The sequence below is a fragment of the Orbicella franksi genome, chromosome 5 (assembly GCF_964199315.1).
Source record: "Orbicella franksi chromosome 5, jaOrbFran1.1, whole genome shotgun sequence".
NCBI classification, from domain to species: Eukaryota; Metazoa; Cnidaria; class Anthozoa; order Scleractinia; family Merulinidae; genus Orbicella; species Orbicella franksi.
This window is the reverse complement of record NC_138149.1, coordinates 18,241,477-18,256,200: the sequence shown is the minus strand read 5'-3', so window position 1 is coordinate 18,256,200 and position 14,724 is coordinate 18,241,477. Positions and strand designations below refer to the sequence as shown.

Below are 14,724 nucleotides of genomic sequence, written 5' to 3'. Positions count from 1 at the left end.
GCTATGTTGGAATAGTAACCAAGCCTGATGCCATATTGGAATAGTAACCATGCAGTCAGTGCGAGTCTACTACTCAATGTGTGCATCGTGCCAGCCTGAATATTGATGATTTTGTAGCTTTTACACGACCATTAATATTAGGTGTTTCGTTAAATTGAAGTGGAGTTGACTTCAAATGTTCGAATTAGTACTATGGCCAACTTGAAGGCTGAATTTCATGAGCATTTAAGTCGTCCAGGTGTTCAAAATGACCAGGAGATGTGCATTTGTTTGCTGGAAAGTGACCTGAAAATGATTGATTCTCATGCTAATGTGGTGAGCTTTGATGAGAATGTGTCTTATTCCTTGACCGTAATGAACTTATATGAGCGAAACGAACAACTTTTAATGAACGAAACAGGTATTGAAAACAGGACAAACATCGGCACTATTGTATAATATTGTAATTTCATTTTTATAATTTAGTAACATCTAAACCTGAGGCCAGCCGAAATATTGTTTTAACTCTACGACGTTGTGTCAGCCTTGCAGTAGTGATGCATTATCGTTTTACTTTTCAAGTTTGGCTGATTAGATCTCCTGTGAGATCCAACGTTCAATCAAGCAGGACCTTCGTTCACAGCTTTGCAGTTTAAACACTTAAGTTTTTCATGTTGAGTAGTCCACGTTCAACCGGCATCGAGTTAGATTTAGATTAAAGTTGTGTTCTCTATACTTGTCTTGTCTATTTTAGTACATTGATCTGAACTCTAAGTGGGGTGTGAAATGCACATAAACTTTGAAAGAAATTCACAAATACTTGATTTTGATAAGCTTAAATGATTTTACCCTGTTTACACTTTTGCCTCCTGATTGAAAAGATAACAAAGGGAAAGAAACCCCCTGTGAGCTTGTCCCCAATTAGACACTTCAATAAAGCTGTTGTTATTATTGTTGGAACACATATTTATGGGTCGACAGATTTTTCGGATCATCACCTGAAAATGCTTGCAAAAGAGTCTACTTATTTTGATGTATTTTATGTGCAATATATATAGAGATAAGTGGTTCCACAATGGAAAAGAAGTGCTGTCTCATAAGAAACCTTACCTATAGCCTTGAATGAAATGCACTGAAAAACATTTGTGAGCTCGTACAACTTGAATACATGCGAATTTTTCCAGCAGGCAGATCAACATCAAGATCTAGGTGTGAGGGAAGGGGGAGGGGGGAGAGTACTCTATGATTTGTTGGGCAGGAGCATCCTGTGTGAACCAAGAACCCTTAGCCTGTACCACCCCATGTTCTGCTGCAATTTTGCCACCTTAGATATTCTGGACAGATGTCTTTGTAATATGTGTGCAAAAAAAGCCTACGAAAAAAGCCTACACTTTGTGAGTTAAGTGCGACCTTACATGGTACAAACCCGGCTTGTTTTAACAGCATTTAATAATACAACAACAATTGCAAGTTCACCAATATGTTTCATCTCTAGATTTCTTAATCCACGAGTTTGGCCATAGGTCTCCTTTGATCTAATCTTAAGATGGATCTACACTGTACATGCAAAAACTAGAAAAATCTTGTTTATGGCTATAAACAATATTTTTGTCAATTTTCATTTTATATACTTGTGGGCATTTTCTATTTTTCTGTTTTTTTTTTTCTTTTTTAATCAAAAATGAAAAAACAGGATATTGAAATCTCTTCCACTGAATTTTCTATTTTTCCATGTTTGTCAAAAAATGGAAAAATAGTACTTGTGTCTATTTCTTGTTATGTTCTCCATTTTTTGGTAAATTGGAGGAATGTCTTCGATCTTGTCAGGGATACTGTTCAATGTACACGATTTATTGAAATATCTATGTAGCTATTAATGGTGGTTGGCGTGCGAGCAGTGTCCAGGGACTTGGAATGCACTAGTGAGATCTTGGCGGGACCTTTGAAAGATGGCGGAGATTGAGAAAGCAGTGACTGCTAGTTACATGAAGGAGCTTGTCGAAAAACAAGCAAACACACACAAAGAAGTAAGTGAGATATTAAGGCAAGGATATCCAGGGGTGGAAGGCCTGCCTGAGAGAAGCGTTTGGCGATATTGTGCAACGAACAACATACAGTGACACGATTCGAGTTTGACATCTTTACCTCTCGACAATGTGGTAGCTTCTGCTATTGCTAAGGTGAGAGCACGTTTTTAATGTAGAAATTGTAGAAATTATCGGCAATCTGCTTAAGTGATACTTGGGGAGAAATCAATTGAATACTGCCACTTAAAAAGACTTGTTTGTTTGTTGATGAGAGTTGAGTCACACGCAACACTCATCAGGACAGGATCATTGCGTGACGACTTAAATGAGACGGAAACTATACTACTGGATGTTATGCTATTAAGTTATGCAGTTTAACACTCACAAAGCTTGGTTCTACCTGGAACTTGGGAGAGGTGTCCATGGGCTTGTCAAGTCTTTGGATGAACAGCCGTAACTTACCTTCTATTTTGTCTTGCACAGGAGCCATAATCGGGAATGGAGACCACAATTCTTGGGATCCATGTGCACCTATGATATGGGACAATAATATTTTGCTATTTTTAGAACAAATTGCGGCACTCTAATGACATATATCCGTGTGGATCCACGCACATGTTATTGGTTCTCACGCGCATGTTGTCATGTTGCATAATTAAATGGTGAGAGTTGTGAGATTCTCTCGCAGATTTTTCACAGCGATGTCAGGGAATAAGGCAGGGAATGAGGACAGGGCACTTATATAAGACTTCAATAATTATTTCGCGTGGTGAATGAATAATATCTGCTTGTGCTAGTTGTACCTGTAAACGTTTGCATTTGTTCTGACTTATGAATAAAGTTTATGTAAGAAAACTCTCTACTCTGGTATTGAGTTAATTTGTGAGTTTCCAAAAACCTGTTTTTGATAGTTTCTTATTGTTTCTGTTTGTTTGGCGAGTTTGCAAAAGTTTTTGAAAGGAAAGTCTGACATGTACAAGTAGCTCATTTTCATAGTGCAGCATGTGCACTTTCAAGTCCGAGTAGGTGTTTTCAACAAATCTTGACAAAGATTTCTTTCATTATCTTTTGTGCTGAGATGCTGCAACAATTTTCAACCAGCTAAAAGGCTACTAACATCATGTGTGTTTCTTCAACGTAGTGAAATTTTACACTGCGAAAATAAAATAGACAAGGAGTTTTGATAACTCAAGTGATGTCAACCAACAAAATTGAAATCGTTTTGAGTTGATTAAAGAAAGCGTCATCATAACTTTGCTGATTATTTCTGCTGTATTCACCTATTTTCAGCTAAGCTTTTAATATGCTCTTAAAGGGGCAGTCTCACCAAGATTTAGTGCTACTTGAAAATCCAGTGAAGGTGTTGGTATTAATTGGAAATCCACTAGTAGTTGCCTAACCTTGCTAAAATGCACGGTACTGGTCATGAAAGTTGTTTACAACTGCTGTAGCTATGGACAAGTAGGAAAGAAGTGGTCTAAAACGTCAGTCCGACGTTTTCAAGTTTGACAATGTTTCTTGGAGGAAAATCTCTAAAAATCATTGATCTCTTCAGTAAAGATTGAATTTACAGGCTGTGTGCCATTTTTGTTTTAAGGTTATTTCGTTGATCAGTGACTGCGGCTTTATAATTTTAGCATAGTCTGCACAAAAACTTAGAAGACCTCTTGTGATACTGCCCCTTTAAACATTAATCAACTTTAAACATTTAAAAACTAGAGATATAGTATGAGTTTGATGTATGTTTTCACACGAATATGTGAAAGTCCAATTTGCCATGTTTACTGACTGTACAAAACAAGCATCGGTGGGCGCTCTTATTCATCAGTAACTGACAGTTTATTGGATTTTTACACAAGCAAAACTGAGCAGTATCTACAGACATAAACTTATTGGCCCTTGATGAAACATGAAGCATTGCTTATAATTCAGGCGAACTCAAACTTGCAATTTTTTTTTCACTTTTTGGTCAAAATAATCCCCTCAAGTGTGTGGCAAGAGGAGGGAAACCTTGAAGTCCTGAAACACTGCTGTATCCAAATATATCCAGCTAGTTTTTGACTCATTCATGTGTGCATGCGCAATGAATGAGTTTTAGCGATGCTGGCCTTTATTTGGGAATCTGCATGGATATTTAATCCACGTAGACTTTGTAATTAGTGTAGGTGAAAATTAAATGTTGATTAATTTATGCTGATGTTAACCGGAAATTATGGTGCGAGAAGAAAGAAAGCGAAGCGTGCTGACTAGGGCTTGAACCTCGGCCTGATTTCAGTCGCTGGATTTCAAGGCAAACTTGTCACTTGTCATCTCAACATTCCCGCACTAATCTACACCAAGAAATGCTCAATATAGCTGGGGTGTTATCGTTGGCCATCTGAAAATACCATCTCAGCGCTTGTTTTACGGATGTTGTTCTATCAATGCCAGATGGGATGTATACTGTATAAGTTGTTGATATACAGGGTGAATTTGCCTGGAAATATTGAAAACTTTTAGAATTGGTGGAGCACAAACTATTTTCGAGATATTCCTCCACTATGGTCATTACAGGCTCAATGAGTGTAAGCTCTTCAGCCCAAGGGAGCCATTGTGCATTTTGTCTTCGTGCTTTAGCGATTTCTGGTGAGTAAATGTTTCTTTTGAATTTGCTTCAAGCAAAACATACAGCCCACACATCAAATCGAAATGACCCAGAACTAAACTAAAGCCTGTTCAGGCCTTAGAGCCCAGAATTCGGCCTGGTTTACGATCGTTGTGTGACAATTGCTATAAAGCTCCATTTAATACAAATCTATGAAATGAAATGCCATATGATACTTTATAATAATGGCCCTAAGTCGAATGATAAATTCAGTAACAGATGATGTCCTGAATTTCATAGAGAGGAAACTGTGCTTCCTTGCTGATTATCATTGTCGTGTGTTACACACATAAGCTCGGATCAATCAGGCAAATTAATGAATCTACCCATGAGACACAAACTGATGATCTTATAAGCTGTGTGACATTTGGCAACCATTACTGTCACCCAAATGGGATCAAAATGCAGGTAAATAATCAATTCAATGCCTATATCTTAGATTGTTGGAAACAGAGTTGATGAGAGTTATCTGCAGTGTGTTTGCTTTCTTTAGAATCCTGTCTTTCTGGGCCTGGGTCAACTAAAAAGGGATGTACCCTATTTTCTGGTAACTTCCAAATTATTTTTATTTTTATCTTAACCTTTTTTATCTTTTGAATTTCAGGGGCAGCAGTAAACTGTTAATGTTACATCTGCTGTATTATTCCTGGCTACCCAGGGATTAGATGAAAAAAAAAATAGGTACACAATGCATACATGTGTCTCCTGCCTTTTGTTGGTGAATGTTTCTTTTATGTTGGGCAAAAGAGCTACAAATATTGTTTGTAAATCCTTGCCACACATGGTAGATGTTGCTACTCCAGTATCGACTTCCATTTGAAAATCAACATCTTCAATCCACATAGTCAGGAACCTTAACTGCAGGTGCAGATATCTTTGAGTCATGTGACTCGGACTCTGAAATGAAAATTGATGTACGGAAACAGTCTTCCGAGTCGCTTACTCCTAGTTCCTCGGAACCTACAGCGAGACGGACATGTTCTCTCTCTTTCCATGGCTTAGGAGAGGGCTTCCTGTGAGGACATTTAGATTGCAAATGACCTGTTTTGTGAAACTTGAAACACTCTGTGCCTTTGTATCTGCAGTTATCCTGGGTGTGATTTGTGAGACCACAGCTGTGGCACTGCTTGTTGTCTCCAGTGGGCTGACCTGATTTTCCGTCTCTTGCATGACCTTTACCTCGCTTTTGAAAGCGACCGTGTGACTTTTGGTTGTCACACTTCATTTCATTCACGCCACCACTGGCACCGGCTTCTCCCCCATGGGAATCTTTGTGTGCAGCTTCTTGCGTGATTGCCTTACATTCTTGGAATGTAAAGATTGGTGACAAGAGTTTCTGCTTGACATGTTGTGAACACAGTCCACAAATAAAATAATCGCATAAATTATCATGCAACTATTCATTCATGAACTCACATGTACATGTACCAGCTAGTTTCTTCAGTTTGTGTACAAAGTCAGCGATGGACTGCCCTTGCTTCTGAACAGCAGAATGGAACTGGTATCTCTCGGCGATCTTCAAATGTGTCAGCTTGAATTGCTCGCGTAGCAGAGTCGCCAACTGAGCAAATGTTTTCAGATTACTCGAAAGGAATTGCTTCCAATTGATGTCAATAAAATCGCTTGTCATTTAGCAGCATTGTCTTTGTTATCCTTGATGTCATAATCAGTAAAATACTCATGAAGTCTTCCTTGGTAACTTTCGATGTCCTCTGATTTAGCATTGAACTGGTCATAAGGTGGTCTACCTACCATAATTTCCTTTGTTTATTCGGTTCGTTTCGGACTTCCCGTATGTATTTTGAATTACTATGTGCTCACTACAGCTGTTTCTGAAGCCAACATTAACTTTCCAGAATTCTCATAGCCACTGTTAAGTACTGAAGCTTTAATGAACACAACAAATACAAAGCTACATTAAGCACATGGCGGACCTGATCCAAGATCAGGTAGATCTGATGCAACAGAACATAAATGAGGCTACTGATGTACCCAGACTCTTAAAAGGCGGGAGTACAAAATACACCACACTCAACAGACATGTTTAATCCTCTCCAGCTACAACTGCACATGTGCTATTAAATCACAAATGTGTGACTCATAAATGCAAGGTTAACAGTTAAATAACACAACACAATGGGTCTTCGTTTTAGTCCAGTGGATCTTCATTTTAGTCCAAGGGTCTTCATTTTACAAATACAATACTTCATTCACAAATACAGAGCTACGTTGAGCACATGGCGGACCTGATCCAAGATCAGGTAGATCTGATGCAACAGAACGTAAATGAGGCTATGGATCTACCCAGGCGGGAATACAAAATACACCACACTCAACAGCCATGTTTAATCCTCTCCAGCTACAACTGTGCATGTGCTATTAAATCACAAATGTATGACACATAAATGCAAGCAATGAGGCTTCGTTTTAGTCCAGTGGGTCTTCATTTTAGTCCAAGGGTCTTCATTTTAGTCCAGTGGGTATCGCTTTGGTACTCCAAGGGTCTTCATTTTAGTCCAGTGGGCTTTAGGTCCTGGGTCTTTGTTATTGGTTATAGGGTATTCACTTTTTTTGTTAATGGGTTAGGGTTAGGGTTAGGGTTAGACGGTTAACATCAGACCAGAAAGAAATTGTGATAGGACACGATAGGAATAAGTGACTGACTGTTTGGTCTGCATTTATGCAAAAGGGACAATCTCAGTTTTGAACCCCTTTTCATTTTGCACAAAAATATTATGCACTTTGTGTAAAGAGAATTATGAATAATCTTGTAATGGAATATTGAAAGTTTGATTTCTTTCATCACAAAAAAAGGGTAAAGAATATGTTTTCAAAAACGTCTTGTGAAATTCTTTTTACTTCCTTACTTGTGCAGTCTACCTTTTAGTTTCGGTGAATTGTTTCCCAAATTTCTATTGTGGTCAAATGAAAGTCAAGTGAAGTTGCACATTGGCATTTCTAGTTTGATTGACACATGTTTTTGATTGGTCAATTAGTACAGGAGGAAAATTTCTCATACTAATAAATTTGGTGCATTGAGGTGTTAAAAGTCCTTTGCAGCTGGACCACATATAACTGCAAAGGACTTTGAGAAAGCAAGTGTACCTGGCTTTAAGTTTAGTCTGGTCTATAATGCCCATTCATTTTATTTATGAAGCTGGTATTTTACCAGTAAAAGAACGATTTGTTGTTTTCAGTTTGTAATTTTTGTGTATAATTCATCGTAACAGTTGTTATTAACAGTGTGTGTACTTCATGTTGATTGTATTTATTAGGAGAGAGAAGAAAGTGACATGCTGACATTAAGTGGGCCGTATGGATATCCTTATGGTGAGTTAAAGTTAATACGATTTTAAACAGTTGTTGGATTAAGCTGAGGTTGATTCAGTAATAGAGACATAAGTACATGTATACAGCCTGTATCTCCAAGAACTTGATCCAGTTATTTTCATTATATAACACTTCAAATCAAATATTTTTGCTCGCATGTAATTGGTTTAAACCTGTCTCATGCCTGAATATCTCCCAGCTAAAAATATTTTAAGGATAATAAACATAGTAGCCTCCATTTGGCGTAAAAATATGCTCGGATATTCGTCCTTGAACATCTATTGTTCAAAGCTCACAGTTTTCGTACTGGAAGCACAAGTTAATTTAATCTGTCTTTGTGGGGACTCATTTACCAATGTAGGATGTACTCTTGTTGAAACGCTTCTCAGTACAGTTGTATTAATTGAGATCTTTTCCCCTAAAGGTGGGAACAAAATAAGAACATTCTGTTCTGTGATTTGACGTGACTATTTGAGAATTAAATTAGTTGTTGTTTATTGGTGAAATGAAAATTTGCATTCTGAATGAAAGACAATCGCTTCTCTTCCATTTTTTCATTAGATCTATAACTTTCTTCCATTTGTCTTCAGTGCTGGGAAAAAAGCACATCTTCCTTATATTTTTGAAAAGGAGACCTCATTGCAGACACTTACTAATAGCATATTTCAGTGCAATTTTAGGGACCTTTCAACTCACAGAACTCATGCAACTGGTGAACTGTGTCTCATTAGAGACACTAATAATATTTCAGCACATGTTTTAGGAAGGGGCCTTGCCAACTCGTAAGACTCACAACTAGTACAACTGCTGAAATGAAATCTCATTACAGACACTTAGAATATTTCAGGGCAACTTTAAAGAAGGGACCTTTCAACTTGTATGACTCGTACAACCCATGCAACTCGTGAACTGTATCTTATAGAGGCACTTAGAATGTTCCAGCACAAGTTTAAGGAGGGGACCTTTTCAACTTGTACAACTCACAATTCGTGCAACTGGTGAACTGTATGTCATTATAGACACTTAAAATATTTCAGCCTATGGAAAGAGCCTAACTACATCTCATTAAGGAGGGGACTCCCTCCCCTCCCTCCCTAACTTTCATGCAACTAGTGAACTGTCTCACTTGAATTGCGTCCGTAGAAAATTGGCAATTAAATTTGTTGGCCAGTTGTGGAAATCTTGTAGCAGCCCGCTTTACGAATCACTTGCAATTGAGACCGTTGCTGTCAGCATACAAAATTGCCTACTGCATTCATTGGTTTAACTCTGTACGAAAACTTGTATGTGATTCAAAGGATGGAAAAACTAGGGGTAGTGCTCGTCTTAACTTACATGTAGATGCAGTATTTTCTCAGTTAACAACAAAGAACTGATTTTACAAAGTGGGTTTAGTGTAATACAGATATTTTAGGAAGTGGTCTTCTGGTATAACAATACTGTTATCAATTAGCAGTGAAATTGGTTTCACCATTGAGTTTTGAACTTCAGATTGCATTTTATACACATGTAACTCATTACGTACTAGCACGTTATTTCCTGTCTGGTTGCTCTATGAAAGTTCAGGATTTGATGTTCAAGAAATTTTGTTTTACAACTTTAAATGAATCATTTTGTAGATAGCATCAAATTTGTTACTATCATAAACTGCTTCTCCTTCCAGCATGGTATGCTCCATAGCATGCCAGTAGTGTGCCAGTTTCTGAGAAGCCTGGCTTTGTTACACTTCCCTTTCAATTCCCATGTAGACTAGGTCTATTCTTGATTTGGGTTTCCTTCCTAGAAACAATACTGAAGGTGACACTCTTGTTGAAGGGGTGATTCTGTAATAAGGTAGAAATCTTGATACTCGTAGATTTCCATGTCTCCTCCATTCATCTTCATTCCCTCCCAGAGTGTTTGTACCACTCTCTCAGCCACTCCATTAGATGCTGGGTGACAGGGTGCAGTTCTGAAGTGATGGATCCCATGCTGTTTGAGGAAATCTTCAAACTCTTTGCTTGCAAAGTTGGTGCCATTGTCTGTGATGACAATTTCTGGATGGTGGCACTTGAAGTCAATGTGGTCATTGGAAAATTCTCCTTCCACTTGGAGTGAGCATCGCTACATTTCCAACTAGTCATACCAGCTAGTCGTATGAGCGTCGTGCGCTGTTTCGGATTAAGGTGAGTCACAAAATGACTGGAATGCACAACTTCTTGTTCCTTTTTATTGGTATCGAGGTGTTGGATGGCTTTGCAAAGTACTTTGTGTTCCTTCCAGTGTTTCTCTTGGAACAGTTTACTACAGTATTTAACTGCCATGCATCCCTTGCACTGCCAAAGCACTGATCTGATTGCAGTTTCCCTCTTGAGTGCGCCTCAAGTTGGTTGCCAAGATGTTGTCCTTCAGACCAGTTTCAAAAGATTTTAGAAAAGTCTTTTGGATCAGGGGAAAATTGTAATTGATTTCACAATCTGCTTCTTGGCTTGCAGAACTAACTGTGTTTTGAATATTCAAGGCGTGAAGGAGGAACTGCTGGGGCGCTTCCTTTGGTTGCTTATAGACGGTGGCGACTTGTTGATAAAGCTCTGAGGCCGTTTTCTCATGGTGGTGCACACAAAGAACTTTTCTGAGTTTTGCCAGGGTCAGGTCAGGGAGGGTCTCAACATAACTCCTTAAACTACTGTGTGGTGAAATTGAATGTATAATCGCATCCATGATCTCTCTCTCTTGGTAGCCCCTCTTAATACCAGAGTCAATTTGGTGGGTCAAAGAAACAAATGTCAGCTTTTCTGTTTGGCCTGGCTCGCCGATAGCATGGTGTCAAGAGTGTCCCAGTACTCACAATGTTTGGCCAAATTCCTGACCACTACCACGTAATCTGTCACTGACTCTCCTTTGATTATGGGTATCATTGTTGAACTTAAACCTTTGCACAATTTCTGACTTTTTAGAAGCCAAATGATCCTGAATCAACTTAACCAACTTCCTGGTATGACTTTCCTCCCTGTTTTTGTTGGGGCTAGAAAAGTTTACGTCAGCTTGTAAATTTTACTTCCACACACACTCAATAGAACTGCTTTCTTTTTTGCGTTGTCATCCAAATTCTTATTTTTGATACCATTTGCATCAAAGTAATGCTCCCAGCTTCCCATCTTCTCATCAAATGCATCTACTCAACCAAATAAAGTTGTCATTTAGATCCTTGCCACCACATTAAGTGAATCAAGGGAGGAGCCATTTGCCATTAAAACATACAGCTACTTGGAGACAGCCCTGTGTTCAACTCCACTGTTTAAATCCCATGATTTGCAACTCAACATACAGTGTACATTATTATGTCCTGTGGCATCATGTAATACATTACAATGGCCTTCAGGGTTTTTACAGTTTCATTATGGTTATAGAGCAAAGATATGTCCCAAATTTTTTTATTTGGATGCTATTTTCCCCTGAAGTTGAGCTCTAAAGCTCCAGCTTGAGCCAGGCCCATCCAAGTTAACCAAGTTTCTAAGCAAAAAGAGTGCAGGTTCCAGTATGGTTGTGATGTTACCTTGGATCAATGGCAAATCTCGAAGCAGAAAGTTTTTTATTTGCTGGTATGCTTCATGTAAATGTCGTTCGCTGAAAAGCTTTAAAGACCTTATGCAGACTAGCAAGCAGTGGTAACAAGAATGTGGATCACAATAACTTTGCACATAATCATGTAACTATGTTGTTACATTAAGGCTGTGCTCTAAGAAAATTTTCAGGGAGCGCTTCAGGCTCCCAACAATGCCAGCTAGGGTACCCAGCTTTCCAGGCTGGTCGCCCCAAAACAATTAATTCATCAATTGATTAATTAATTAATTAAGATTTATGATTAAGTTATGGTTCAATTAGTTAATAATTAATTCAATCATGAAATTAAATTGTACACTCAAGTAATTTTGAAGCTTTTTAGTTTTGTTGTATTTCGTACACTGTCAGATTACTCCTGGCCACTGGTTTGTTAGTATTTTTATACTATTTTAGTGCTACCCTCTTTAAACAAAGTCTTTACTTACTTACTTACTTACTTACTTACTTACTTACTTACTTACTTACTTACTTACGCAGAAGTTTGGTTTTCCTAGTAAACATACCACCATATAAAATTACTGGTATGTTAGAATCTTGGTCTATTAGAATCTCAATCTGTTAGAGACACACTTTCACAGTTGCGCTTTTTAATGGAAATCTGTAGAAAAATAACATCAGAAAACTCTGTTGATGAACATTTTAATATTAACTACACATATTGATTGATTTATTAGTAATTATTTTAGGTTTACCCTCTGGTTTTAGATTAGCTTAGGGAGGGCCATTATTAAACTACTGAGTCATCAGTAATTAATGTTACCCTCATAAAATGAAGTGTTATTATTATTATCAGTTGACAGCGAGTTTTTCAATTTTGATTTTTTCCAAACTCCAAAATGTAAAGCTGCTGAGACAGTGAACGTGATGGTATTTCTGAGAACTGTGTGGTGGATTTCACGGTTGCCTGCATAAATGACAACTGAAAGCTGTGTAAAAATAGAAACATGTAGAGACAACAGGAGCAGAATTTATTCTGTGAAAAAGTGTCAAAATCTCACACATTGCTCAAGCCATCCACGTGACTGTTGTAATGCGGTACGAGTCATGCGGTATGCATATGAAGTGACAATATGAGAATGAACCCATTCAAGTTTCGTGCTAAAATGGCCCAAATAAAAATTAATCCACCCAGTTAAAGAATTTACTTGAAAGTTTTCTAGGTTATCTAGTTTGACCAAGAAGTCAACTTATGTACCTGAATATACGTGGAGAGTTAAACTTTTCAGAAGGTACATGAAAGCTTTGATACATGTGTAGCTATTCTTGCGACAGTCTGGCTGATGATAATCTTTACTAAGCTGTGGATTCGTTTCTACTTTTTTTACACTTGCAGGAAGCCACAGAATTGCCCAAATAACTATGTATTAGTATTTTCTTGTTCTTTAACCAAACTTTCACACACGTGGTGGAGTGACTTACTATTTTTAGCAGCCACAGTTTATTTTTTTAAAATTAGCAAACTTGTGATTTCATGAAAAAACTTAATTTATAAACTACTCGCTAAATTTAGAACTACTTAAAAGTTTCATCAAAGATCACAGAAATAAGTCGTGAAATCGTTTCAAGTTAAGTGCTTACAGTATCAAGTATGGATAAAATGAAATTGCTAACAAATCGTCGCTATTAAAATGTTGTTTACTCAAGACATGTTTATTTGCAGACTTACCCAAATGGCAAAAATTTGCAAACATTTATATGAAGAATTCTGTTTTATATTTAAAGAATTATGTGTTTTAAACACTAAAACATATCAGAAAATAATCTCCGGGGAAAATCGAGATTTTCAACACAAATTTTTGCATTATCTGTGCGGTTTGTCATGTGCGAAGTAAAGTGTGGAGGGATGATCATGTTTCATGTTAATTCATGTGAAACAAACTTGGCAAAAACTTCGAAATTGAAAAATAAAAAGCGTGTTGTGTGAAAGGATATTTTTCTCCATTTAACACTCTTGATCAACCAGAAATTGAATGTTACAATCAGTCGCCCGCTTTACCGCAGTGCTGAGTGGCAAACAAGAGAGCTGAGTGCCTGGCTGGGTGACTAGTATTTTTTTTAGTCACCCGAGACCAAATGTGGGTCGCCTGAGGTGACTGGGCAAGTCTGGAGCACAGCTTTGCAGTTTTTTAGCTGTCCTTTACAAATTGAGAGCATTATGAAGTGACCACTTTCTAAGAATTTTGGAGAATGTGAACAACTATGGCTGATTTTTTGAATTGCTATTTGGAAGTGAATGCCTTTGTGTGTTTTTTTTTTCCCAAATTGACATCATTAGGTACCAATCTCCAAACACTCAGTGAAGTTGGATGGGCATGTCTCTGTTAAAACCCTGTAGGCAATATAGATACTTTAAGTTTACTCAAAAGTACACAGAAGAATATTCACTTTGTCTTTAAGCATGAGCTTGTGTCCTTGTAGACAGTTATGTACTTATATTTTTTTGTTTCCCAAATTGCGAGTACATTGTCTGTGTGCTTAAATTAATCAGGTTGTTTTGAAACAGTAGGGTCTTATTTTGGTGTTTTCTATTCTTGGTATCTGAAAGGTAATTGACGCATAAAACACTTCAAGGAATTTAATCAATTGAACTACCAGAAAGTTTTCCACAATTTGTTTTAAATCTTTGATTGACATTGCTTTAATTTCTTGTAGTTTTGTGACCATTAGTAGCAATAAATACAAACACCATAATCCTATAATTATAGTTTATGTATGTTTTTCAATTACTAGTAGTTTGTCAGTATTTTTACTACCGTCAATCACTAGAGTCACGCAAACACTATGAAGCTTTTATTTTCACTTTAAATGCGATGCTTGAAAGGTGATACGTGGTGACATGAATCTTGCGGAGATTCCCCCCATTAACCTTGCAGAGGAAAAATTCTCGGAGACCAAGACTCCTGTGGTGAATCTTGCCAATCATTTGGCGGTGGAATGTTGCTTTCTGCTGAATCTTGGCAAGATTCCAGGAATTTTGCTCCCTAAAGTGAATTTTGGCACAACCAGGGCAGGATTTTGGCTGCCGAAGACTTTGGTTTCTGGCAAAAATCCCCCCCTCCCCGCATTCCTCCTGTGAATGAAAAGACCTGTTGGCCAGAATCTTGTAGAGATACCAGAGTGTTATTCCCACCAAGGTCGTGG

At 37.7% G+C, this 14,724-nt stretch overlaps 1 protein-coding gene across 5 annotated transcripts in view; it reads left to right on the top strand.

Annotated features, from left to right (window-relative positions):
• LOC145487507 (centrosomal protein of 70 kDa-like) overlaps nt 1–14,724 on the top strand; it is a 187,374-nt gene that overhangs the window by 4,443 nt on the left and 168,207 nt on the right. For all 5 annotated transcript variants that reach the window (XM_081466322.1, XM_081466318.1, XM_081466316.1 and 2 more), the window contains exon 2: nt 7,926–7,980. Coding sequence is in view for 4 of the 5 variants with exons in the window: in XM_081466318.1 (XP_081322444.1) it covers nt 7,926–7,980 (55 nt within the window). In the remaining variant the exon portion in view is untranslated. The remainder of the gene's footprint in view (nt 1–7,925; nt 7,981–14,724) is intronic.